Source organism: Rhineura floridana, chromosome 10 (genome assembly GCF_030035675.1).
Source record: "Rhineura floridana isolate rRhiFlo1 chromosome 10, rRhiFlo1.hap2, whole genome shotgun sequence".
Classification (NCBI taxonomy): domain Eukaryota; kingdom Metazoa; phylum Chordata; class Lepidosauria; order Squamata; family Rhineuridae; genus Rhineura; species Rhineura floridana.
The window spans coordinates 29,166,450-29,193,070 of NC_084489.1; the positions used below are offsets into that span (position 1 = coordinate 29,166,450).

The 26,621-nt window shown below is 40.9% G+C and overlaps 1 protein-coding gene across 4 annotated transcripts in view; it reads left to right on the forward strand.

Annotated features, from left to right (window-relative positions):
- The window catches only part of NEK10 (NIMA related kinase 10), a 185,989-nt gene that overhangs the window by 143,291 nt on the left and 16,077 nt on the right, over positions 1-26,621 (forward strand). For all 4 annotated transcript variants that reach the window (XM_061585967.1, XM_061585968.1, XM_061585969.1 and 1 more), the window contains 5 exons: positions 4,694-4,742; positions 5,814-5,851; positions 13,015-13,115; positions 15,964-16,074; positions 21,254-21,362. In XM_061585967.1, coding sequence (XP_061441951.1) covers positions 4,694-4,742; positions 5,814-5,851; positions 13,015-13,115; positions 15,964-16,074; positions 21,254-21,362 — 408 coding nt within the window. The remainder of the gene's footprint in view (positions 1-4,693; positions 4,743-5,813; positions 5,852-13,014; positions 13,116-15,963; positions 16,075-21,253; positions 21,363-26,621) is intronic.

Genomic DNA, 26,621 nt, shown 5'->3' on the forward strand with positions numbered 1-26,621 from the left:
AGCACTAAACCAAATATTACATCAGTCCACAAAAAATACATTGCTATTTGCAAGTTTTAATATGCTTTCTCTTTTCAACTGAAACTTGGTGTTCCAGGATGGGGAAAGAAGTTTAATTCCAGATATAGAGAGCAACCAGTGCTATGGTCTTCTATGAGCATATGAAAGTGTGTGCACTTGCATATACACACACACACAGAGGCTTGTGATTGTCTGATATCCCCCACCCCTGGACCATCCTGTGATTACTCCTGGAAAACTTGATGATTACCTAGATGTTTACTGGGTATCTGAATCTTGATTTCACAGAAATTAATTGATCTGACTTTTAGACTTTTTCACATGGCAGTAACATCACCAAGTTCCTTGAGGGGATGTGCAGAACAGGTAAGTCCCATTCTGTGTTGGAGGGCACAGTTTCTGCTGTCCAGTGGAAGCCCAGAGGCCTCTTGGAAAGTTTTAAGACATTTTGGTCAATTTCTAGCCTCTCTTCAATTTCTGGTCATGTCATCTAGATTACAAAATGGGTCCAAACAAAATTAAATTGAAGCACAAGAGTAAATAATAATTTATTTCTAATTTAATAACTTATTCCCAGTTTATGGATATTCTTAAATGCTTGGCACCATTTGCCCCTGTCTCTGAGAGAACAGAAGTGGAAGTGTTGTCTATTGTGTGTGTGTGTAATACAATAAAAATAATAACAAGGGCAAATAAAGCAGATGTTAGAATGAGAAAAATAATGGTTTAGTTATTCTGTTTGCTAAGGGAAACAATTGCTAAATCCAAGTGCCTCTGCATCTAGCAGTACCACCCTTGACAATCAGCTGTGAAGCTTTCCAAACAACAGAGGGAGTAGATACTTTTTTTAACTCATCTCTCTCATTACGTGCTGTGAAATTGTTTTTATTCAGTGTGTCCTAGATTACCTTGGAGAGCAGCCAATAGGACACAAATGAGATCATGTCCCTTGCCTTGGATTCATTACATAAAACCTGTGAACATGGAGGTAAACTGCAGTGTTCTTGATTCTCTGGAGGTGTTAGTTATCATACTATTGTGATGATATATTCTATCTGACCAGTCTATCACATCAGTACTTTCACATTCACACTGAAGCTATATAACCAGAACAAATTGGAAGAATGCAAACAAAATTATTCATATCAGACTTACTTATTTTGAAACAACTGCAAACTGATTTATGGCATTTCAGCATAGTTCAGAGTGAACCCCCTCCCACATGAGAATGATGACTGCTTCAAAAGCATAATGTAGGGGCTTATACTTATGTTTCTCACTATTCCATGATTCAGGGATGGAGGACCTCTGGCTCTCCACATGTTGGACTCCAACTTCCATTAGACAGCACAGCCAATGGTCAGGGATGATGGGAGCTGTAGTCCAGCAATATCTGCAGGGCCACAGGTTCCCCACCCTTGTTATACATAAAAGTAAACCAGCCCCACATTCCTTATTATGATTGGCTACCTAGATCTGTAACTAGAGAGCTTTTATTAGGTCTCTGTGTAAAGCCTAATTTGATTTATGTGTCTTGGTGAATACATGGTTAGTAGCTATTGCTTTTTATTTATTTCTTTAGATAATTTATATGCTGTGTATAAGTAACTCAATACAATAAAGAAAAAAACCCAGCTACAACTATAAAATCAGTATTAATTTCAAATGCCTGCTGAAATATAAACATCTTCAGTAGGTGGTGGAAGGGAGCTCCATAAAATTGGGCCCAAAATATTGGGCTCAAGTGTCAGCTGTGAGCCGGGCAGCTCTGTATCAACTCCATCTGATACGGAGGCTACGCCCCTACCTTCCCAATCATCTGCTCCTACCGGTGGTACACGCCCTGATCACCACTCGCCTAGACTACTGCAATGCGCTCTACGTGGGGTTACCCTTGAAAACGGTTCGGAAATTACAGCAGGTACAGAATGCAGCGGCGCGTCTGATTGCAGGCAGCCGCCGTAGAGATCACATCACTCCTGTGTTGAACGAGTTGCATTGGTTACCGGTTGTGTACCGAACCCAATTCAAGGTGTTGGTTTTAACCTTTAAAACCCTATACGGTTGTGGCCCAGCCTATCTGAAGGAGCGCCTCCAGCATCGACAGGGATGCCGCTCAACAAGATCGACCTCAGAGGGCCTTCTCTGGATCCCACCAGTCAAAATAGCTAGGCTGGTGAGGACTCGAGAGAGGGTCTTCTCAGTAGTGGCCCCCACCCTCTGGAACTCTCTCCCAGGTGATATACGCCATGCCCCATCTATAATGAGCTTCCGCAGGACCCTGAAGACTTGGCTTTTTAGGCGGGCGTTTGAGATGGGCTAGTTTTTACTGTTTTCAAATTTTAATTGTTTTATATACTGTTTTATCTTGTACGTCGCCCAGAGTGGCTGGACATCCAGCCAGATGGGCGACTAACAAATTTAATAATAAATAAATAAATAAATAAATAAATAACCTGGTGGTTATGAGCCGTGCATCCAAGCCATAAGGGATCCCTAACTGTGACTCCCCTAATGAAAGAAGTTTCCTTTCTTTGAACACAAAATGTTACGACAGTAAGAAAAACGTTTCAAAGGCAACTTTGGCTCAGGTCTCTTTGTATAAGTAAAATATTCTATGAAGTGGGCCACATTAGATAGCTCTCAAAATACTTGGGTCTCCAAGGAGTGGAGCAAGCATCAGGGAAAACATCCAACAGGAAGACACTTGGCAACGCCTTCTCATTTGGGGCTATAGCTTGTAAATTGTGATTTTCTAACGCTGCTGTAGTTAGGTGAGCACTTTCATTTGATAAATATAAGATATATTGAATGTAAACACCATTACTGATCTTTGTTTATATCGCCTATATATTTTGGAAAGTTGTTGGTTCGCCATGCATTTAACCACTTCTTAAGATATCATAATCAAATGTTACATGATGGTTCCTGAGATCAAGGAGCAGGTTTTCATCCATGTTTGGATACAGTTGGATGCCATATTGAACCAAGATTTCAGACTGAACCTTTCAGAACTGCACTGAGTTGTTTGGATTCTTGGGATTCTCAAGCAATGCCGGGTACAAGGCTGCTAATTTTTTTTATGTTTCTCTGCTATTTTGTTGTACATGACAGCATTGTATTGATACCAGCTTTAATAACAATGTTATTCCCATTTTAATTTCAAGTTATTAGACAAACTGGTAAAATGTTAGGCTTTAAGAAGTATATAGTACTGCTACAATAACTAAATGATCTAAGTAGTTGTCTAACTGCAGAGCCAGTGTGGCGTAGTGGCTAGAGTGTTGGACTAAGACCTGAGAGACCAGGGTTCAAATCTCCACTCAGCTGTGAAGCTCAGTGGGTAACCTTGGGCCACTCACTGTCACGTAGCCTAACCTACTGTACAGGGTTGTTGTGAGGATAAAATGGGGCGGGGGAGAACCCAGTGCACCACCTTGAGCATCTTGGAGGAAATGTGGAATTTTAATTTAATAAATATATAAATGGAAACATGGTACAAGAAAGAGGAAATCAGAAGAGACTAGGAGTTGGTAAGCTGTCCTCGGTAACTGCAATGTGCTTGTCCCACTAGATACGTGGGTATAACATTTGAATTTTTGGTATAAAGGTAATTCCACCATATATCCGTCAAATTGGCTCTTGTGGGTCTATGCATTTTAAGCAGTGAGATGAGCATTCCTGTGTGTTTTTTTAGCCTCCAGGATGTCAAATACCATCTTGCAGTGATCTCATAATATTTGATTAAGCTGACACACAGAAAATTTTCATTCCTGTTCCCCATGTATCTCTCTACTTGTGATCCTGTATTTCTTTTCCAAGATGCTTATTATGTCCTTGGCAGCAGCTGCTGCATTTAGGAATCTAAATTTTAATTAAACTTTGGTACAACTAAAGTTAGGAATTATACAAGTTAACAAAGCTTTAGTAGAAGACAACATAATGTTATATGAAATGAATGGAGAGAAGTAATAGCCAAAGACCATAACTGTTTTAGTTTTAACAACTAAGAAAGTAGGTTCATGAAAATGGAATGGCAGACAGTTATGAAAAGAAACCAGTTTTTCAAAAATAATTGTGATATAATAAAGAAGGTGATATCAAAATTATATAGTTGTTTTAAACATTAATTCTACCAATTATATTTCAGAAAACGATAAATAGCTCCTTTTGGGAGAAAAAATGAAACACAGAGTGCATAATGTATTGTATTATTTGAGACCTGCATCAGTGTCAGAAAAATAATTAAGAAATTGAACAGGATTTCAAACAGAATACAAGAAGTGATCCTTTGAGAAGTATAAAAGTTGCAGTAGACTTTTGACACTGACTGAAACACATACTAAGCACTGAAAATTGTTTTAAGTGGTCTTCCAAAGGAGTGGCGTAGAAATGCAATTTGTAATAAAAGTTGTTTAATAGGGTTTCATGTAGATGTTATGCCAAGCTTGTGGAATTTTCATCCAATTTGCAAGGCTGATTACAATCTGGTATTTAGGATCCATGTGAATCACTATGCACTGCTTACATTTTATATTTAGAGCTTTCTTTTATTACCAGTTTCTTTTAGAAGTTGCTATGATAGGATAAAAATATTGGGAGACTGAATCTATTTTGGGCAACTGAAAATATTTTCAGCATCAAGAATATATCTATTGTGCTTTTGTTACAGGTATTATAAAAAGAAGCTTTAGTGCTTCCGAAAGACATACTCACACAAAGTAAGTCTGAAATGTAAAATGTTTTCCACTTTTTATCTTGAGTCCTCCAAAACTGTGACTGCAATACCTGGGAACTTAAAAATGTTCAGAATTGGGGAATACTTTTCAGGATGTCCAAATCACAAGCTGGCACTTAAACAGCACATAAGATTGTGTGGGCAACTCTCAAATCATGAGTAGCAAATGCAAACTTGAGCAAGGTTTATTATGCATTTTTAAAAAATCTTTACAAAATATGTCCCAGCAAATGTGTTTTTCTGTGTTTTGCTAGCTTGTTTTTTCCCTTACAATAAATAAGCAAGATAGCCTAAGTGGTAGTTTTTCTTTGTAAATATAAAAATGATGGCTGTAACATGTTTAATTATTTTATCCACTATGATAATAAGAATTAATAGAAGGAAGCTGTGAGTGAATTGCAACTTCATTTAAAACCTTTGAGAGAACATTTGGTGGACCTGGGACATACGTTTGCTGCTCTGGGCACCTATTGGGAGAAAGGGTGGGATATAAATCTAATAAATAAAACATTCCAAAGTCCACTTAAAATATAGCAACCCAGTTTGCACATAACGCTAACCCAAATCATGGCTTAGAGCAAACATGTGAGTGTGTCGTCTCTGGGAGAGGAGATGGCAGCAACTTTGCTTCTCCTCTTGGCTTGCTAATGTGAACTAAGCCATGACTTGGCTTAGCATGCTGTCTAAACCTGGGCTTGTGGCTTGTCTTGTTCCAGAACTGAGTGAATGTGCAAACATAGTTTTTATGGAGAAAACATGCTTTGTTCTTTACTGATACCCTGTAAAGAGTCACATGTGCTTAACTGACCATTTCTTGCATTCTGAACCCAAATAACACTCATAGTCTAGTGCTCTGTCAAGGTAGACAAGGCTAACTTGTTGTTTTTTATTACATTTGCACCCTCCTTTTTTCCATGATAAATTGGAGACGGTGTACATAGGGTCACAGGCAATGTCCTACCTAGACATTGACCAGACCTGGAATACCATGGTGAGCTTCACATACCAGGTTATTTTGGGGGAAAATCTTATCGATATGCTTTCTGTTTTATAGAGATTATATTGGTATCCCAGGATCCAGACCAAGACCAGGTAATTTCACATCTGCAATTAGAATGGACACTCCACTTGCCATTTCTAAACTTACCTAAAGTTTGTTATAGTTTCACATGCAGTTTCTTCTTTTATTTCTTCAGCTTTACTGCCCTTTGATCTGCTTCTGAAAGCACCTTCGCTCATGTTCAGGGCCCACGTTAAGAAAATAGAGGACTCGTTAGTAACAGGGTGGAAGTCCCATAGCCTTCCAGCTGTGATTCTCCGCAATCTGAAAGATCATGGTAGTACTTAATAGTATAATTTTTGCACTCCAACAAGTCAAAACAAAGAATTATATCCTATATAATTAGAAATAGTGTAGACATTTTCTTGAAGGAAGAAAAACGTACATAAATAAACATTGTTTAGGCCTCTCTCAAGAAAGATTTTAAGTCAAAGGTTCTCCAGGGAGCCCTGAAACATTACAGCAGCCTTCACCAACACAGTGCTCTCCAGATGTTCAGGCCCAGGCAACTGAAGGAATTATCATCCAAAACATATGGAGGGCACTGGTTTGACAAAGGCTGTATTACAGTATAATACCAAGAGTGAACAAGGGGAGGTTGCAAAGTTTAATTGTAGCAGCCCAATGAAGGTTGGAATGGAGATGTGGGAGTAGGTAGGGGATAGGCTGAGAAACGTTCAGTATGGAGGAGTTTCTCGGGGTAGTGTTGCTGCTTGGACCCAAGATAGAGATGTGAATCTGCATGTATGGATGTGTTTGTGTGTGTGTAGCTCAAGAGTTATCATGGATGAAACTGAGATAACGGGTTGGTTTCAGATTCCTTCTGGGGGAAGCATTTATTAAGCTAGTGATTATAATTTGTACATGATCCCAAATAGCCAGAAATTACACTTGATTTAATCACCAGTTCCACAACAATAACTGTGCTCCTCTATTCAACATTTTGGAGCACCTTGGTTGACAATTATTTTGTAACAAGATCCATATTTTAAATGGAGCCATGGCTGAACAGCCAGTGACTCTAGCTTTGCACAATGACTCACTTCCATCTGAGTCAAGATATAAGATATATTAAGATATAAGAGCCTGTTAATTCTCTCCTCCCCAGTGCTTTGGTGAAGTTGGTAAGGCATTAGTAAAGTCCTCCCCTTGTTATGCATGCCAACTGTTCAGTCTAAGACTCAGACAAAAAAAGGCTCTTTAACTACCTTCCAGAATTCTCCAGTAAGAACAGCAGCAGAGATGCTGTCAAGGTGAGACTACGCAATACATGCAATCGCATGTAAAGAAAATCTGAAAGCCCATTTCTTTGCTGAAAAACAGCTTTTTTGGGGTGACATTATTTTCAGTTGAGAAGAAACTGGGGGTGGGTTTTATCTTTTCCTCCACCTGCTGCTTTTCCCTCTGCAGCAAGAGTGGTTCAACCATTTTTAGGCTGAGGGCCATGTTAACCCATGATAAATCCTACAGGGCTGCATGTCAAAGTGAGCATGGCCAAAGTGGGTGTTGCAAGAGCCCCAGATCTCCTGGCTACCTTCCAAAATAAGCTCACATCAGCTGTTCTACACTATTTAAAATATTTTTGTCATTCATTAGTTAGTTAAAGACTAAACGTAACAATTCATTACTTTTTAAAAAACAATGAAGGACACATTCTGTGAAAATCCAGAAGCACAGGAGGGACCTCTGAGAGTGGTCAGGGCCACAAAAAAGTTTGTTATCATAGTGGGGGGACCTACAGGAGCTATTATTATTATTATTATTATTATTATTATTATTATTATTACTGTTATAATAAAAGTAAAAATGGGAGGAGGAGAAATTGGGGGCCTTGGGGAGCACAGAAACTTTCTTTGCATCATAAAATTAATTGGGTGAATCCACTGGAGCAGTCAGGCATTTGTTTTGTTTTTTAAGTGCTAGATTTTTTTAAAAAGACAAATTGAGGAGGGTGTGTGTCAAAAACTGATATAGCCTGTGGGTTGCCCACCCCTGCTCTACATGGTTGGAGGTTTGTGTTTCCCCTGCCTCTGGAACACAACAGAGAGAAAGCAGATAGGGTTGCAAAAAAAAGGGGTGGAAGGAAAAATGGTTAAGCAACCCAAATCCTGGCACTTTCCCCCTGAAAATCACCTCATTTCAATGCTGCATTTTCACAAAGAATTTTATTTTCTCACACACAATTGAGCATAGCATAGTTTGGCTCTCTGCATGGCCCTTTTTGTACCTTCTGAGGACTTAAATGAGGGAAGACCTCTCACTTTTCACACTGGAAGAGGAAGACTTTTTAAAGATCCCATTGCCTATGTGTTGTTATGAGGTGCGTAATAAGGAAGATGGTTTTGAGATAACTATCTCAAAAAAGAGAAGAAGCCTCTGAGACCTGGATTGAGCTGCCAGTGGCCAGTTCCTACTGTAGCCCTCAAAAGCTATCCAGTTTATTGTTAGTCTTAACAATACTAAACAGTCTGACCTTTCACAGGTGCTGGAGAACATGTATTTATTTATATAGGCTATTTGTATCCTGCTCTACATCCTAGGATCTCTGGGTGGGTTACAATAAATGACAAAGTCTATTTTAAAAACATAATCCAGTGAAAATACAGTAAAAACAATATATCAACAATATCAAACAACAACAGCACTAATGCCCAAAGGCCTGAACAACCAGCCAAGTTTTTACCTGGCATCTGAATGTTATTAGCATGGGTGCTAACCAACCTTTGTGGGGAGGGCATTCTAGAACTGGGGTACCATCACAGAGAAGGCCCACCCATGTGTGCATTTTTCAGTGGCAGGACACTAAGGAGGTCCTCCCCAGAAGATCTCAACTCACAGGCAGGGCAATACAGAGAGAGGCACTCCCTCAAGTATAGGTCCCAAGCCCTTCAGAACTTTACATGTCATTTGTAGAACTTTGAATTCAGATCAGAAACTGATTGGCAGCCAGAACCAGCATAACATGGTTCTGGATAGTGACACTACTCAAAAGACAAGTGGCCGCATTTTGCATCAGCTGCCATTTCCAACACGTCTGCAAGGGGAGCCCTATGTAGAGTGTAATACAGTAAACAAGATGGGAGGTTATCCAAGCATGGGTCACAATGGCTAAGCTATCCCTGTCCAGGAACAGCTGGAGCTAGGCAAAGGTAAGTTGTGCCACTGAAGATACCTGTAAAAAAGTGACATCAGAGAGCACCCCCAGAATATATGTCAAGAAGAGGTTGTTCCCATAATTTTGAGTCCAGGAAACCACCAAGTCACAGCAAGTCACAGCAGCTCTATCTTATCAGGATTCCATTTTAATTTGTTCATCCTCATCCAACCCATCACAGCAGCCAGACACCTGGACATAGTATGTTCAACTTAGCAAGAAAAACAATGGCATTCCAACTCTGAAAACAAAGCGAGCATGAAAACTTGTGCACATGTGTACGCTGCCAATCTCTGAGTTTGCCAGATGGTATATTGGCAGATCAGGACACCTCACTCATGTTACAACTCCCAAAATGCACAGGACATTATTATTTTTGCCATTAAGCAAAAAACGCTTTATGTGGCACTTAGAAATTAGGTATGACAGTAACCCTGGATCTCGGCGCATGAGAATGTTGGTTGTATTTACAAGAGGTTTCTCTTCCCCTACATCACCCAGTTTGTAGCATGTGAAGAAGATGGGTGAAAATACCCCTTTCAAAAGTGCTATTCAAGTCTGATGCATCTGTTAAAATTTACAGGTATCTATACATTGCTGAGGTTCATGGGGATGCCATAAGACATACAATATAAACATGATGTTAGATCTTTCTGCCCACTTTTTGTCAACCAGTATATTTAGTTTTATCAATGAACGTAATATAGTTTATTCCTTAACTCTTTGAGGTTGAATTAATATTTTTTCCTGAGCAGAGATCACTTATGATGACTTTTTAATTTAAGTGGCAGGTGCATTTTCTGTTTATGCATCGTTAAGTTTTCGCTGCTTTTACTGTGTGTCATTTGTACTGTGTACTTTGCTGAATTGCTGAGCAATACTCATTTGCGTAGGTAAGTAAATTAATTGTTGCCAAGCTGCATAACACCTGATCTCAATCTCAACTCTTATTGAAAGACATCACAAAGGAGTTTAGGCTAGCAATAGAAAGTTTGTTCTTCAGAAATAATAAAAGGAATTTTTATTTTTTTCAAGAATAATATTAGCAACAGCATTGTACTATATAATCAGTGCCAAAAAGGGAGGTAAAATACTGGGATCAGTCAAGTGTAGAAGCTGTGCCAAGCCCCTGCTAATGTACCTTTTCAGTTTTATCACATAATAATACTACAGGTGTTGCTGGTGCAATAACTGTACTTGGACAAAGGCATGAAGCATCCCTTCCTTTTGATTCTTGCATTTTTCTCAGAAAACGTAAAAGCCTTTTTGTTATTTATTATGACTTTGAATTTGATAAATCGGTTCAAAACTTACCCATTTTGATTTGGAAAGGATTGGGTCTTTCTGACCACCCCCTTTTTTTTGGAGAATTCTTGAGAGAAGTTTGAGATTTTTTCAAGTACTTACTAAAACTTAGAAAAACCATATCCCGGGAAACTGTCATCCCAGTTTCCATTCTCTCCTTCCTCTTTCTCACTCTTGTCCACACTTAAAAGTCGCAGGGCAGGTACCGGGTGGGGCAAGTGAGACAGTACTCAAAGGATCTTGCAAAAGGTGAGAGTTCTCCCTAGGTTTCAGCTCCCTGCCATGAAGGTTTCTGACCATTCTCAAAGTCTCTGTTTTGTTGCTGAAACCACTGGAAATTGTACTTGGTGTTGATTTTCTTTATTCCTAATAAACACCCTGCTCAGAATCAATGATGCAGACTTGAAGTGCACTCAGATGTGTTTATTGCAGCCTTTTAAAGGCTGTGGGTTTTCATTTATTTATTTTCTTACAAAATTTTACAGACTTTTACAAAAGCAAACTACTCTTCCCAGATATGGCAGGAATAGTTAGAGGGAGCCCTAGCTACTGTTTTTCTCTGCCCTGCCCTTCACAGCTTGGTAAATTGGGGGAAGGAAGGAGGAGAGGGAAACTGGCAGGTGAGATCTGGTGTCAAGCTATTATTAGCAAAGCTGAATTTCAGAAGGGGATTGGAATCAGTTGTTTTTATGATACAGGTGATTCCAAACTAGGGATGCCCTTTGCAAATCTGCCCATCCATTTCTGAAATTCTTCTCCCAGCCCATTCCTCAGTCATGTCCAGACAACTTGCAGTTTGCCAGAGTGGAAGTCTCCAGACTTTCTTCCATAAGGGGCATAATGGACTTTCTTCAAAATCCAGAGTATTATGTCACTGAATATGTACCCTGTGCCCTCTTGAGACCAGCTTGGTATAAAAACAGAGAAGGAAAAGTAGCTAATGTCTCCCTTAAGAGCATACTCAAAAATCTCAGTCAGTGGCTGTTTGGATGAAATACACAATAAACTTTGTTTTCATTGCCTCATAATCATGGATCATTGAAGTTCATGCAATGGACTTGGTTCAGATCTCACAATGTGGATACATTCTGAAGGTGGCCCCTTTTTCAGTCCCTAACTTCACTTCAATGATAACTTAGAACCTCCATTCAGTTTCATGTGAATCTGATATACATGTAGAGATTTTTCTCATGCTGGCTTTCCAGTTCACTGCACTAAAGAGACCTCTGCTGCCACAGCATGCTGCTGGATTGGGGCATACTTGTCCAAGAAACAGGTAGAAGTGTCAGTTGCTCTTTCATTCAATGATTCAAGTGTTAACATTTTCATCTACGTTCCCTTTCTTACTTAATGAAGGACACCTTATTTGATACATTACGCATAGAATATAAATGAAGGATCCTAAGTTTTTCAAAGCAATATTCTCAGCTTCGCTTCAAAGGAATCTTATCTTCACTAAAGACATCATTGTGCCATCTCTTTTAACCCAGTTCTTCTCATTATCATGCTGGCTTTAGTTGTGACTTGTAGGCAGTGAGATGAACAGTTGCTCCACCCAATATTTAAAGTTGCATCTCTATTGCCATCTTGGCAATAACTCTCATTCACACCCAGAGACAAAGATGTCCCAAAATTCTTGTCTTTTTCTTTCCTTTTTAAAGTACTATGATCAATTTGAAGGTGCTCTCCCAGTCAAGAATACTTTTCTTTTGGCTCGTCAACTTGTCAGCTCAGTTATTCAATTCCATCAGCAGGTCTAAAATGCAAAAGTCTGTTTCCACTTATCTAAAATGCTAATATTTATAAAATTCAGCATGATGGTTTAGAGATCATATTTTCCACCCTTATTTAAATGTATGAATTAGTGGTTGACTAGTACCAGCTTTGCATTCTACCATGTGGAGGTGGTATCATTTCTAAGCATGCAAAAAAGATTAGTGAAAATTGCCTTGTAGATGACTTAGCTATGTCACAAACATAAGAATTAGGGGCCTAATCTCCTGGAAGGTTCTAATTTTTATTTTTAAATATCAGAAAGGGGATAAGACTAATGCTAACTTTATATATATAATACACACACACACAGAGTGAACCTTTTTTAGATATTGTTTTTATATTTTAAGCCAAGGAATCGTATGCAGGAGTTGTACTTCATGTAGACCAATACACTAATTGTCCCAAAACAATGAAATATTGTAGAAAACCTTGCTACATCTATATTCTATGATACTGAGTCAGAAAGTTAATGGACAGATTAAAATTTACTTTGTTTTAGGCAACACTGAATGAAGTTGAATTGTTTTTATGCAAAAACATACAAAAATGATCTTGTCATACAGATTTCAAACACTGAAAACGGTTTTTGTCTCTTTTTCCAAAGAATTTTGAAAGGATATACAGAAATGGTGATTTAACAACCTTTATAGAACCAGCATCAGTTCATTTTTTTCTCTTTGTGGTGATTATTTCTGTCTTGCTCCTAGATAAGAATATTTCCCTTGGGATGGATTGTGCAGAAAGACTTGATTTTTAGAATTTCTGATTTAATGTCAAATTTCTGTAAATATTGATGTTTTCATAAGATGGGGAGGAAGCATTTGATTCACTGGCAATCTGCAAAATCCAAATGCTATCCTTCCTTTCCTCCTTCCCTGGCTTATATTTCTGCATTTGAGAGAGAGAGACTGAAACCAGCAAATGGGTTCTCACTGCTGATTGTAGCATTATCATCTGCAGCATCTGCAGGGATTGCTGTGTCACAACGGAAGGTGCGTCAGATCAGTGATCCCATTCAACAGATTCTAATTCAGCTGCACAAGGTTATCTACATCACTCAGGTATGTATTGATGGTGGGGGTGGAGCTTTTGAAATAAACCTTAACTACTGTTTGTCCAATATGGAGTCTGAGCCATTAAGTAGAATATGAATTTCTTTTTCAAAAAATAAAGATGTAGATTACTAAACTCTAGATTTTGCCATCAAATTTATAGGACAGCAGTTGCTCTTTATCCATGACTAAGTTGAAACTACTATAAATTATGGCTTTGGGAGACACCCTATTAATATTCAAGTTCCATGTTATTATCTGGCAAGGGGGGTTTATTGTCAAGGGATATTTCAGACTGCTTAGACAAGCTATTACAGTTCAGAACTAAAATCTTAACTAAAGGCAGGTGCTTCCGACATAAGATTTGGAAAAGTGCTAAGTGTGTTTATTTATTTTATTATTATTGATTTATATCCCGCTCTTCCTCCCAGTAGGAGTCCAGGGCGGTTCTAAAGGGTTAGTGTCTATTTGGGAAGGGAGAAGGGGAAAAGAGGAATCTAAAAATCTTTCTGTAAATGTTCACCATTTCTGCTTGTAATATGAAACTGCAAATTTGCCCAGTGTACTCTTGAGGTAGAAACAAAATATCCATAATGACAGACCAGAAGGCACAGGTTGGCAACCTGCACTTGGGGCCCACATGCAGCCCCAGACTCATTTTACACAACACCCAATGCCACCTGAAGCTGTCCCATTCTTTTGTACCATCAAGTTCTTTCCTTCTTATTTCATATTTTTTCCTAGCTCTTTTAAGTCTCACTCCCCCCTCGCTTCTATGTAGTTTCAGAACAATTGGAAAGGATACTATCTGATTTTTTTTAAAAAAGTTTTGTGGTTGTATGACCTAGGAAATAGATGATTTTTTCTGCAGCTGTCTGAGAACAAATTGGTAGGCTTTTGCTTTATTTATTTATTTGACTGATTGATTGATCGATTTCCCACCCTTCCTCCCAGTAGGGTGGACACACACATTAACGCTAAGGTAGGCATGGTACAAATTGAAGCAGGGCAGTCTTTATTCCAGATTAGTTAATCTAGAATTCTTTTATCTCTGGCTCTGCCCATCATTGGCCCTGTCTCCACCCACCACCAGCATATGACCCCAAGGGAATGTGGCCCTCAACAGACAAAAGCTTGACCACCCCTGCCACAAAGGATGCATTAGAGGACCCAGAGTTGTTGCTCTTTCTGCTGTTTTAAGATGTTTTGGTGATGGCAAGTAATTGGGCAGTTCCCCAGAGCACATTTTCTACTCATATGCCATTTATGGGCTTGTCTACTCCTTATGAGTAAAGGTTGCCTCCATTGGATTAATTTCCCAGCTCAGTGAACATTCCATTAAATGAAGAAGTTCTTTTGCACTTTGAATCTTGACTGGCTTTAAAATAGTAGCACAGAAATACAGAAGCTCACTGATCAATCCCTGGAGCCTTAAATGCTTCTTTCCCTTCTTTTCTGTAGCCTCTGCTGACATGAAGCAGGACACTTTAAAAGCACATAGGATGTTTATTTAAAACTATCAGTTGCAGATCTTCTTTAAGAAGCAGAAGCTGAAGTTCATAAGGGGAGAGTTCCCATTGTTAGTTCTGGGCTTCCAGCAGCCTTTCCCATCCTGTTTCCATGGTGACAGGTTTCATTTGGATCCGAGAAAAATAATATAAGCTTTTAAAAAATGATTATGTAAACCTCTTACCTTATTTCCACTCATCTGACATCTGTCCATGAAAACAGGCTTAGGAATGAAAAGCCAGAGACAACTAGCGTCTTGGCCCTTTGCTTGCTACCAAGGGCTTTAGTATGTGTAGGCAACTTCTTCTCCCACCTTATCAGGTTTTTGGATGTTTAGTATCTGGTTGGCAAATATCCTTAAGTGCCAGACAAATCTAGGTAGCCTTTAGTTCAAACCAAAACATAGCAACGTGTGTTTCCATAAACTGTGTGCCGCTACTTCAGTTGTTGTCAGTGTTTTCTTTCTAGCAATAGGAACTCTGGAGCCCAAGTCTATCTGGAAGCCATCCCTGCCTGATTCATGTTGTGTATGGATCTGGGTAGCTCAGTGGTAAAGTAAATGCGTTCTAGATTTGCTCAAAACCACTTTGATCCTTTATTGCTTTAGATTTTTGAGGGTTAAGTCCTGGTATTGAAAACAAATGGGCGCTGAGTACAAAAGAAGCCTGGCCTGTGATCCTTAGGATGGGAACCTGGCCTTAGTTTTTTAGTGGAGATTAAAGGCTGCTTCATGACTTAAAGCATTATACAGCTATAATTGCACATGAGATAAGTGTGTGTTCCTAACCACATGCATGACATAACCCTTCCAACTCTACTATTCTATGATTCTATGAACAATCTTAATGACAAAGCAGGTGGACAATTCATTCACCTCCAGGTAGCCTCAATTTATAGTTCATTCAGCTACAGATGGCCCCACTGTAAAGGCCTGGATAAAGAAGTAAGTCTTCAGTTGACCTCAGAATGTAAACAACAGTGGAAGTCACCCATCAGATTAAAGCATACTTTTCAGCCTAAGCACCCCAACAGCAACATAGGAATAATAATACTGTTACCTTAAAAGTTTACTCAGGGTTACTGACCTATATATGCAGTGCTTTTAACACTCTGAAGTTCAGTATAAATTACTAGTAAAAACAGCAGTAGTGATGGTATTTCACCCTAGGAATGATTGGGAGATAAAGGAGTGTAAACCTATAGGAGGTGACAGAATGAGTTGTAACTGTCTTCCTAAAAGTAAAATGTATATGCTGTTTGGTCATTGCTTTGCTGATTAGCAGTAGTTTGTGCTTTCATATTTCTCTAAAACACCACTTACACAAAGAATTTCTATACTTTCAAACAGCTTCCACCAACTTTGCACTGCAACTTGAAAAGAAGAGTCATTGAGAGATTCAAGAAATCCCTATTCAGTCAGCAGAGCAACCCATGCAACTTGAAGTCTGAAATTAAAAAGGTGCAGTATTCTGAAGATTACTTCCAGAATGGTCATGATTTCTCCCCTATTACTTGAAATGTGGACCACGTATTTTGAGGGGGCATAGGGAAGTATATTTTTAAATGTTAGGCATTTACATATGTTAATATTCATGTTTTATTCATGAACAGTGGAGGCCAACAGATAGCAACTCACCAGAAGCCTCAGAGATAGTTGTTTTGAAAATTACTCCTTTAATTTGAATCTATATCTTTATTTATAGTGGTAAATTAAAAATAAACAGTAACAAACTATTACATTTTTCAGGACAAACGTGTGTGTGTGTGTGTATTTGTGTGGGTACACACACAGACACACACACACATGAGTGACTCTGCCTCTCCCACTCGCTTCACTTGCCAACCCCCAAACCCAACTACCCACACCACTCCCGACACGTCCGCAAACCCACTCCCCTCCCCAACCCACTTGCCTCACCTGTTTCTCTACTGCCATTGCCCCATACAAACAGTGCCAATGTGCAATGCTGCTAAGTCGCAAACTGGCCTCCCACCTAGGCTGCCACTGCCCCACACTGCTGCCTCGTTTGTACAAACTTCGCTGCTGTGCACCAGCCAGCCAGCTCATGCCCTCGGCCAGGCTGCCACCTTGCCAAGGTGGGTTGTGCAAGCAACATGCAGGTGGTGGGAAGTGTTCATGCTACAGTTCACAGCACCACCTGTCTGTGGCACTGCGAACTGCTGTGTGACTTTCACATGATAGATAGATAGACAGATGGGCAGGCGGGCGGGCGGATGGACAAGCACCTGGCAGCTGCTCATCAACTGAAACATAAAACCATTCTCATTGGAGAGCAGAGTTTGTATTTCCCTTCATGACCAGAAAACAGGATTTCAAAATAAAATCCAAGGGAGCAAACCTACAGTACAGAATGTTTGAGAGTTTTCAGAGAAGTTACATAATTATTCTAATCTTCCATTTACATGATATGCTTTTTGTTATAAACAATACCTTTAGAATAACAGTAAAGCTTGCCTATTCTGTTAATGCAAGGGTTGTCCCATCTTAACATTCCCAGAGCCAAATTCTGTCTGTCATAACAAGAAGAGATGAAATTGAGTAGACCCTGAGGAGCAAGGAGGGATGTGAAGAGAGAAGGGAGATGTGTTCAGGGGGTTGAAAGGAGGAAGAGCTTTACCCTTTGAATCTTGACTCTTTTCTCAGCCTGAGCAGAAAGTACTGAAGCTGTCCAAATGTGCTTTGATGCTAGATCATCTCAACACAGCCCAGTAGGCCTCAACTCAGATCATTGCTGCCCAGCTATCATATTCTTACAAACATTGAGAGATCTTCATCTTTATAAATTGTATTTTGGGTTCTGTCCAGTGGAGAACAGTTGAAGCGATAGAAGTTTCTTTTTCTAAGACTGAAGAGAGTGTGTCTTAGCAGAGCAGATCCGTAAACACACCAACAGCACATTTGATCACATGGCACACTGAACATTTTTCCAGTTATCCCCACAGAAGGTGGGAATTCCCAATGTATTTCATTCATGTTTCTTCATTTAATATTTCCCAGGCTCAAGAGGAGTAGTAATATGAATAATATACACAAACACAGTCATACAGGTTACCTGTGTAGTAATACTGAGCCTCTATTCTATGCCCAGCCACAAAAGACCTAGATAAAAAAGTTCTTGCATTGCTTTCAGGAAATGCTGTATTATTAACAGTTTCGGTTAAGGCATATTTTGCTTATGATATTCTTATACTCATTCTTTCTACTTTTTATACAAATATTCATTCTCACAAAGGTGTAGCCAAAATGGCACCACCCTCACACACAAGAGGGTGACTTGGCAGACTCGTGGTAACCCAAAGGTTTGCAGAAGCTCAAAAGTACTTACACTAGGAAAGTGATCCACAACTAAGAACAGGTGCACTTCCACTTGTTTCCCTTCTTGCCTGGGTTAAATTGCCACCCACAAGCAACATTGAACAGCTTCTCAGTTGTGAACTTTTAATACTGTAACTGATAATGACATAATACTTGGCTTTTGCTCATAGTTGTAAATTGAAGTTGATAGTGTATAATATGAAAACTTTCAATCAATTTAAATGTGTAGAAATCTGTTCACCTGACTGAGACCAGCCAGTGCTTGGATGAGTATCTGTCAGTTTGAGGATTAGAAATTTTCTCTTATTTCATCTGCTGTGGCAGTTGTTGCTTTTCTAAGCAATTTCAAAAGGACTGAGCACCCTGGAGGGATCAAAATGGCTGAAATCACATAAATATCAGTGGGCCCAAGTGCTCTGCTGTGATGAAAATCAGTCCAGTTCCTACATAGACTCGGTGGAATTTAACATTAGAGATATAGTTGACCACATCTGCCCACTACATTTAAGGTCCCTGTTCTCTTTGGACCATGCAGTTTAATGCATGTCAAACAAGCATTAAAAACAAGTAGTTGGTACCTCACTCTGCATGGAACCAGGGTATGGGAGGTGAAAATCCCAGTAACCTCACTTTTAGTTTTGTCTTTTCTTAAATGAATAAGTATCTTTTTTTGACCCTCATAATTTCAGAAAGAAGTTTGGCAATACAGTTCTGTGCAATACAAGGCAGGTTTTAAGAAAACTCAAATACTTCTTTGTTTTTCACTATAGGTTCTAATATTGTCTTAAAAACATAGCTATAACAAAGTTTGTCATGTTCAATATGAAAATCTGTAAGTACTGTTGAACAATTCCATTCTTGTTCACTGTTCCAGATCCAGAAATTTGTTCCAATCCACCCCACCCACAATTTTAATCTATCTTTTTCCTTACAGCAATTTCACATTTCCAAATTTGTGCACTTTCTGAAGCTTCAGTATAGCAAATATTTTAACATCTTGTCAATATTTAAATATTTTCTTACTGCAGAAAAATACAGTGGTTTGGATCCAGGTTAAGTTAGTCAGGCTTTTGTCCCATTGAAATCTATGGGACAAGTAAGTCATGACTAACTTAAGTCCCATTTACATCAATGGGCATAATTTGCTTAGTCTGGATCCAACCCAGCATTTTTTAAAACTGTGCTGAATGCAATTGCATTTTGAACATAGTATTTTTATTTAATATATCAAAAATACATAGACCGCAATATATAGATCATTTTTCAGTTTTAAAGTAAATTTTATTATTTTATTATTTATTACATGCCTTTTTTCATGAAACCCAAGGCAGTTTACATATAGTTCCCAGGCAGTCTCCCATCCAGGCACTGACCAGACCTGACCCTGAGTTGGCTTTATGGGCCTTCAGACCATAGCCTGGGATTTTCAAACTAGCATGCTGCAAAGCATAATTTAAAACATCAAATAAAGTCTAACAACTCAAAACAAGGTAGAATTTAAAGGCAGTAAAATAATAAAATATATGAGAAAGCAAGTTAGCACAATCTATATTAAAGTTCTCAGCAAATAAGATAAAAACAATGTTCATTAAAAAAGATTGGGTAAAGATACTGACCTAGCACCCAAAACTTGTTCCCTCTTTTTCAAAGACTAGCTATCAATGCATTTAGGATTAGTAATTGCAGAATAAAATGACTGTACATTATGTATAAAGACTGCAGTGTCTGCAGTTTTGCATTTACTACAATGTTTCTCAAACCTTTTGAGGATTGCCCTTCCCTCCTTCTTAAATGACTCTACTTTATAGGCTCCATAACTTGGTATCAGTAATCTGTTCTACAATGAGTGTCCCAAGATCCTCAGACTTAGGGCTCATCTACACAGAGGTTTAGTATGTGTTTGGTGCTACTTGCATTCCCTTTTAATTCACATGGTTCACATGACATTACTGGCAAACAGAAGCTATCACACAGTTTCCCCCCTGTAAATCCATACTAACCCAATCCTCTGATAATCCAAAAAGGGAAGGAAAAAAGTCTTCACTCTGTATCTCTAGAGCTTGCAGATGCTTTGCTCCGATGCTTTTAGGTGGGTGTATCAATCATTCCCCTCTCCACACCCACTCCTCCTCCTCCATTCATTTCATTTCCTGTGGGCTGAAGAGAAACTTCTGCTGCTCTCTCCCATTCTGCAAGCCTTTGTTATGTTGCTGCAAACAGTGCCTTTTTTTCTTTTCCTCCTAACTTGTGCAAAAAGCATAAACTGCTCAAACAAACATTTGTATTCCAGCTGTATTGTACCAGTGAAAATACAAATAATCGCATTTCCGGGTTGTTGTTTTTTAAATGAAACTTACTGGTAGAACAAACTGAGCATGCTCGGTTACCAGGTAACCAGAGGAAGTGGAAATGTTAAATTCCATTTTTAGGAAACTGTGTGATTGATGCTTCCTCTCAAGTGTGACTAGAAAACACTGTGTTCGCTGCTGGTATTGAGCCCTTACTGTGGATGGTGCAAACAGAAAATGGAGGTAATATCAGCGTCTTTAGCACAAAGTTATGCTCCCATGTGGATAAGCCCTTAGTCATATGCATGAATGCTGCTGTGTATGCTCACATCTGTAGGCTGGAACATCCCCATAGTTGGCATTAAAAGATAAATGCAACAGGATCTATCTCACAGAGAGCCAGTGTGGCATAGTGGCTGGAATGTTGGACTACAACCTGGGAGATCAGAGTTCGAATCCCCGCACAGCCATGAAACTCACTGGGTGACCTTGGGCCAGTCACTGTCTCTCAGCCTCAGAGGGAGGCAATGGTAAACCCCCTCTGAATACCGCTTACCATGAAAACCATATTCATAGGGTCACCATAAGTCACTTGAAGGCAGCCCATTTCCATTTTTTCTCTCTCACAAAACCTCACAAAAAGAAATGTCATTAAAATAAAGTAGCAGCTCCTCTGAAATTGGGTTAAAGACCAATTTCCTCACAATTCTGAATGGATCAATGGGGATCCTCTGCTATGATGACATTCAGCAGAAATGCTCCTCCATGGCTGCTTGGCTGCCCTATTGGTATTAGCATACTTTCCTCCCTAGAACTCTCCCTCTCACAAGACTACCTATCCACAGTTAAAGAACTACCATGTTTGTGATGAAATACAAATTATTTTAACAATGCATATGCAACTTACTTTCCATCTTTTGGATCAACTCTATTTAGTTCTGAGCTTAGTCTCCATGATAACATTTATGGAGAGAAAGGAATAGTGTTTATGTTTGTGTTTGGTCTTTTTACAGCTTCTCCAAGGTTCTCCAGAGCTGATTGAGCCCAACTTTTTGACAGCAGATTGCCAATTGTTATTGCACTCTTCAGGAGGAAGTACTTTGGTCCTAGATGACAGACCAGGTAAGTCTAGCAAAAGCCATATTGTACAATCTTTCTCATTGGATAGCTGCATTACCAGTGTTCAGTAAGCACACGTTACTACTGTTAAACACTCATTAAGCACCCACAAGATTCAGTGGGCTGAATGCTTAGGGCATATAGGATGAATGCAGGTGACGACCAGTATATAGTTGCTCCTTAAACCATTCTCACATGGTGACTCTTAACTACATAGAGTAAGAATCCACATGATATAATGGTTAAAATTTTAAAATAAGGCTGAGGAGATTCATATTCAAATAACCCCTCAGCCATGATGCTTTTGGGCCAGTCACTGTATCTCAGGCTAGCCCTGGTGGACCCCTGGCGGACCCCTGGCTGAGCCAGTTGGGTCCCAGCTCCGCCGCAGCTGAGCAGGGGTGAGGCATAGCCTGGTTGAACAGGGACCCAGCTAGCTCAGCCAGAGGTCTGCCATATCCAAAATCCCCTCAGCCCGGTGTAAATGGCAGTTGGATTGCACCCTAACTTGGTAGAACAAAGCTGAGGGGACAAAATTTGATATGGTATACTGTTCTTCATTGTAACCTGCTTTGTGTGACCAGTGTTAGGCTAATCAAGCAGGATATAGTGGTATACTGAAGTTAGGGTTAAGGAGACATAAATATATGTAGTGAGGATGAAGTGAAGGAGGTTTAACATTAAGGAAATAAACAGTAACTTGTTGGACAAACGAGAAGGTTGTCCCTGACTTTCACAGCAACATAGCAAAAATAACAATAATACCCCCAAAAAACCCACAGAGGAAGCTGAGAGTACATGTGCTTGCGAGGAGAATAAAAGGTAAAGGTGTCCCCGCACTTATAGTGCCAGTTGTTTCTGACTCTTAGGGTGATGTCTTGTGACGTTTACAAGGCAGACTGTATATATGGGGTGGGATTGCCAGTTCCGTCCCCGGCCTTTCTTTACCCCCCAGCATATGCTGGGTACCCATTTTACCGACCACGGATGGATGGAAGGCTGAGTGGACCTCGACCCCTTTTACCGGAGATTCGACTTCCTCCTTCCGTTGGAATCGAACTCCAGCCGTGAGCAGAGCTTCAGCTGCGTTACTGCCACTTACCAGTCTGCGCCGCTCTGCTCCTGTAGTCAGGAGCATATATGCAAAAATATAGAATAAGTAGCTGGAAGTACAAAGCCTCATTGAAAAGAGTGATACAATCACAGCAAATATGGAGAATTGTTTTAATTGGAACATCCCAAATTATCAGGTTTAGGGAGAAGTGGCAGGCAGGCTGACCAAAAAAGAGAAGGTTAATTCTTTTGTTAAGAACCCATTTAAGCTGATAAATAAATCATGTTACAGACTTTGTTTAGCACAGAATTTTGAAAAGGCCACACATTCTGTATGTTTTGCTGTTATGCATTCACATAACATTCACCATGCCATTCACATAACAAGTTTCTGCTCCTCATGGGAAGTGTGTATTTGCTTACTGCAATTATATTTCACCTTTCTGCCAATGTACTCAAGGTGGTTGCATTCAGTGTACTCAGGACACAAAAGTGGGGGTGAGGGATAAAAGAGATGGGGCCTGGCTATTTCTACAGGAATTGTATTCCATAACTGTGAAGCCACTGTTACAAAGGTCAAATTATGCATGTTCATCATTCTTACCACCTTTATTGGGAGACACTGTAGCTGGCCCTCTAAGCTAAAGCTTAAGATACAGGCAGGACTATATGAGTGCAGGTGATCCTTTACGTAACCTCTGTCATTGTCGTGCCCGGGTTGGGACTCAAGAACAGAATCACTTGATGAAAGCAAATCAGTTTTTATTAGAGTAATTTCCAGACATAGGCTTCTTCGCCTCATGAACTCTTAACATGAACCAAAACCCGCGGCATGGAAGAGAGTTGATAGAACAGAGTTTCAAGCATTTCCCGTCCCTTATCAAGGGGGCTTTCGGGCCCTGATCCTCTCACTCCGCCTCAAACTGCCCACATCTACGCCCCGTCCCTCCTCTTTTCTTTGGCGCCTTTTGAGCTGTCTTCGGGTGCGGGGCGATGGAGGGGCGGCTGCCTCCTCCCCTTCTGATTCGGAAAGGATGGTAGGAAGTGGGGGGGGTTGGCCCAACACCTCAGGCGATTTCTCTCTACCCTGCTCTGTAGCCGAACGACCTTGGTCCTCCTCCTCCCTCTCTGTCTGTAACGGCACCACATTCCTAGGGGGGGAGTGCGTGGGAAACAAGTCTGTTGTCTGTTCAATATTTTCCCCCTCCTCTTCATACGCCTCAGCCCAGCTGCCCTCCTCTCCTAGCTCATTCTCAGAAACATCAGAAACATTCGAACTCCAACCATACCTCATGACATCATCCCCTCCTCCAAGCTGTACTCCCTCCCACCCTGTTGGTTTGGGGCGATGAGGGAATTTCTCATGAAAGTCTCTCACTAAAATGGGGGCGTGAACGTCTTCTGCTTTTTCCCAGGATCTGTCGGCTGGCCCATAATTCTTCCAATGAATTAGATACTGCAGCTGGTTTCTTCTTCTCCTGGAGTCCAGGATCTGCTCCACTTCAAACTCTGTTTGTCCCCCCACCAACATCGGCGCCCCTGGAGATTCTATCGGCCTCAACTCACTGGGGGGGGGGGCGGCCTTCGTTAGCAAGGAACAATGGAATACTGGGTGCATTTTAAAAGTCTCTGGCAACTTTAAACGAAAAGCCACGGGGTTTATTTGAGCCTGGATCTCGAAGGGTCCCACTCTCTTATCCTGCAACTTTCTGCACTTACCCGGCATGTTAAGAAAGCGGGTCGACAGCCATACTTGATCGCCCACCTTGTGGGGGGCCCCTTCACACCGACGTTGATCAGCAACTCTTTTGTATTCCCTTTTGGCTTCGTCTAACTGTTGTTTCAACACTTGCTGGGCTGCCTGTAATTCCTGGAGAAACTCCTCGGCCGCGGGTACCTGCCCACAGCCTGAGCGGCTGGGAAAAGCTTTGGGATGAAATCCATAATTAGCAAAGAAGGGTGTTTGCTCAGTGCTGGTGTGCACGGAATTATTGTAGGCGAATTCTGCAACATGTAAATAGGAAATCCAGTCAGTTTGCTGGTAGGATACGTAACAACGCAGGTATCTCTCCAGAACTGCGTTACGTTTCTCAGTTTGCCCATCAGTCTGGGGGTGGTGAGAGGAGGAGAGCCTTAGCTCCGTTTTCAACTGCTTCCAAACAGCCTTCCAAAACTTAGCTGAGAACTGGGTGCCTCGATCCGAGACGAGGCTGTCTGGCAACCCATGCAATCTGTAAATCTCTTTTATGAACACCTTTGCCGTCTCCTTGGCGTCCAAGGCCCCAGAGCAAGGGAGGAAGTGGGCCATTTTAGTCAGTGAATCCACGATCACCAAAATAGCAGTCATTCCTTGTGACCTTGGTAGATCGGTTATAAAATCCATGGAGAGGTCCTGCCAGGGCCCCTTTGGAGTGGCTAGAGGTTCCAACAGCCCTGCAGGCCTTCCCGTGCTTGTCTTTGCCCTCAAACACACGGCGCAGGATTTTACATAGTTCTCAACATCTCTGCACATTTGAGGCCACCAAAAATCCTTAGCTACATTTTGAATGGTTTTAAAAATGCCGAAGTGCCCAGCTGTGACATTGTCATGGCATTGACGCAATACTCTGAGTCTGAAGTCTCCTTTTGGCACATATCTGGCAGTTTTAAACCACAACAACCCAACCTTCCAGTGGAAACTTACTTCTGAGTCCGTGCTCTGCTCCATTTCCTGGATGTAATGTTGTATGTCTGGATCCCCCTGCTGGGCCCTCTTGAGCTCTTCTTCCCAGGACGGCTGACAGGCTCCTAACGTGAGTTTTTCCGGTGGGATGATGTGTTGGAGGGGGGTGTCAGCCTTTTCATCTTTGTATTGGGGTTGTCTGGATAGGGCATCCGCCCTCTGATTTTTTGTATGGGAGTGATACTTTATTTTGAAGTTAAACCTGGCAAAAAACTGCGACCAGCATATCTGCCTCTGGTTCAATTTCCAAGCTGTCTGTAGGCTCTCAAGGTTCTTATGATCAGATCGTACTTCTATCTGATGTTGAGCCCCCTCTAAATATTGCCTCCAGTTCTCGAATGCGTCTTTGATAGCTAAAAGTTCCTTTTCCCACACAGTGTAGTTTTTCTCAGCATCCTTGAGCTTTCGAGAGTAGCATGCGCATGGGTGCAGTTCCTTCCCACCCCTGTCAGGCTGCAAGAGAACCCCCCCGATCGCCCGGTCCGAGGCGTCAGCTTCCACGACGAAAGGCCAGGTCGGGTCAGCAAAGCGTAGGATAGGTTCGGAGGCGAATTTCTCTTTCAGGTCTTCAAACGCTCTTGTTGCCTGATCTGTCCATTGAAACTTCCCTTTTCCCCTTAAACAGTCTGTGAGGGGGGCGGTTAGTTTGGAGAAGCCCGGGATGAATTTTCTGTAGAAGTTGGCGAAGCCCAAGAAACGTTGCACATCTTTCTTGGTGGTCGGTTGTCCCCAACCCAACACACAGCTCACCTTTCCGGGATCCATCTCCACTCCCCCTGCTGAAATTTGGTATCCAAGGAAGTCCAGGGAAGACAGGTCAAAGCCACACTTTTCCAGCTTGGCATATAGGTGATTCTCTCTCAGCCTTCCCAGCACAGTTCTCACATGTTGGTCATGCTCTGACTGGCTCCTTGAAAATATCAGGATGTCATCCAGATAACAAACCACGTACTGGTCCAGGAGGTCCCTAAACACTTCGTTCATGAACTTCTGGAACACTCCTGGACTGTTACTTAACCCAAACGGCATGACCAGGTACTCAAATTGACCATAAGAGGCGTTGAAACTCGTCTTCCATTCATGGCCCTCCTTCATTCAGACCAAATTATATGCCCCCCTCAGATCCAACTTTGTGAAAATTGTGGCAGAACGCAGTCGATCTAATAACTCTGGAATCAAGGGCAGGGGGTAGCTGTTCGGGATGGTAATTTGGTTGAGGGCACGATAATCATTGCAAGGTCGTAATTCACCCCCCTTCTTTTTCACGAAGAGTAGGGGGGCTCCTGCAGGCGACTGCGAGGGACGAATAAATCCCCGCTTCAAGTTCTTTTCCAACAATTCTTTCAGAGCTACTCTCTCTTGTTCTGTGAGGGCGTAGATTTTGCCTGCAGGAATGCTCGCTCCTGGCACCAAATCGATAGCGCAGTCATACGGCCGATGGGGGGGTAAAGTCTCAGCTTCAGTTTCACTAACCACATCCTCAAAGC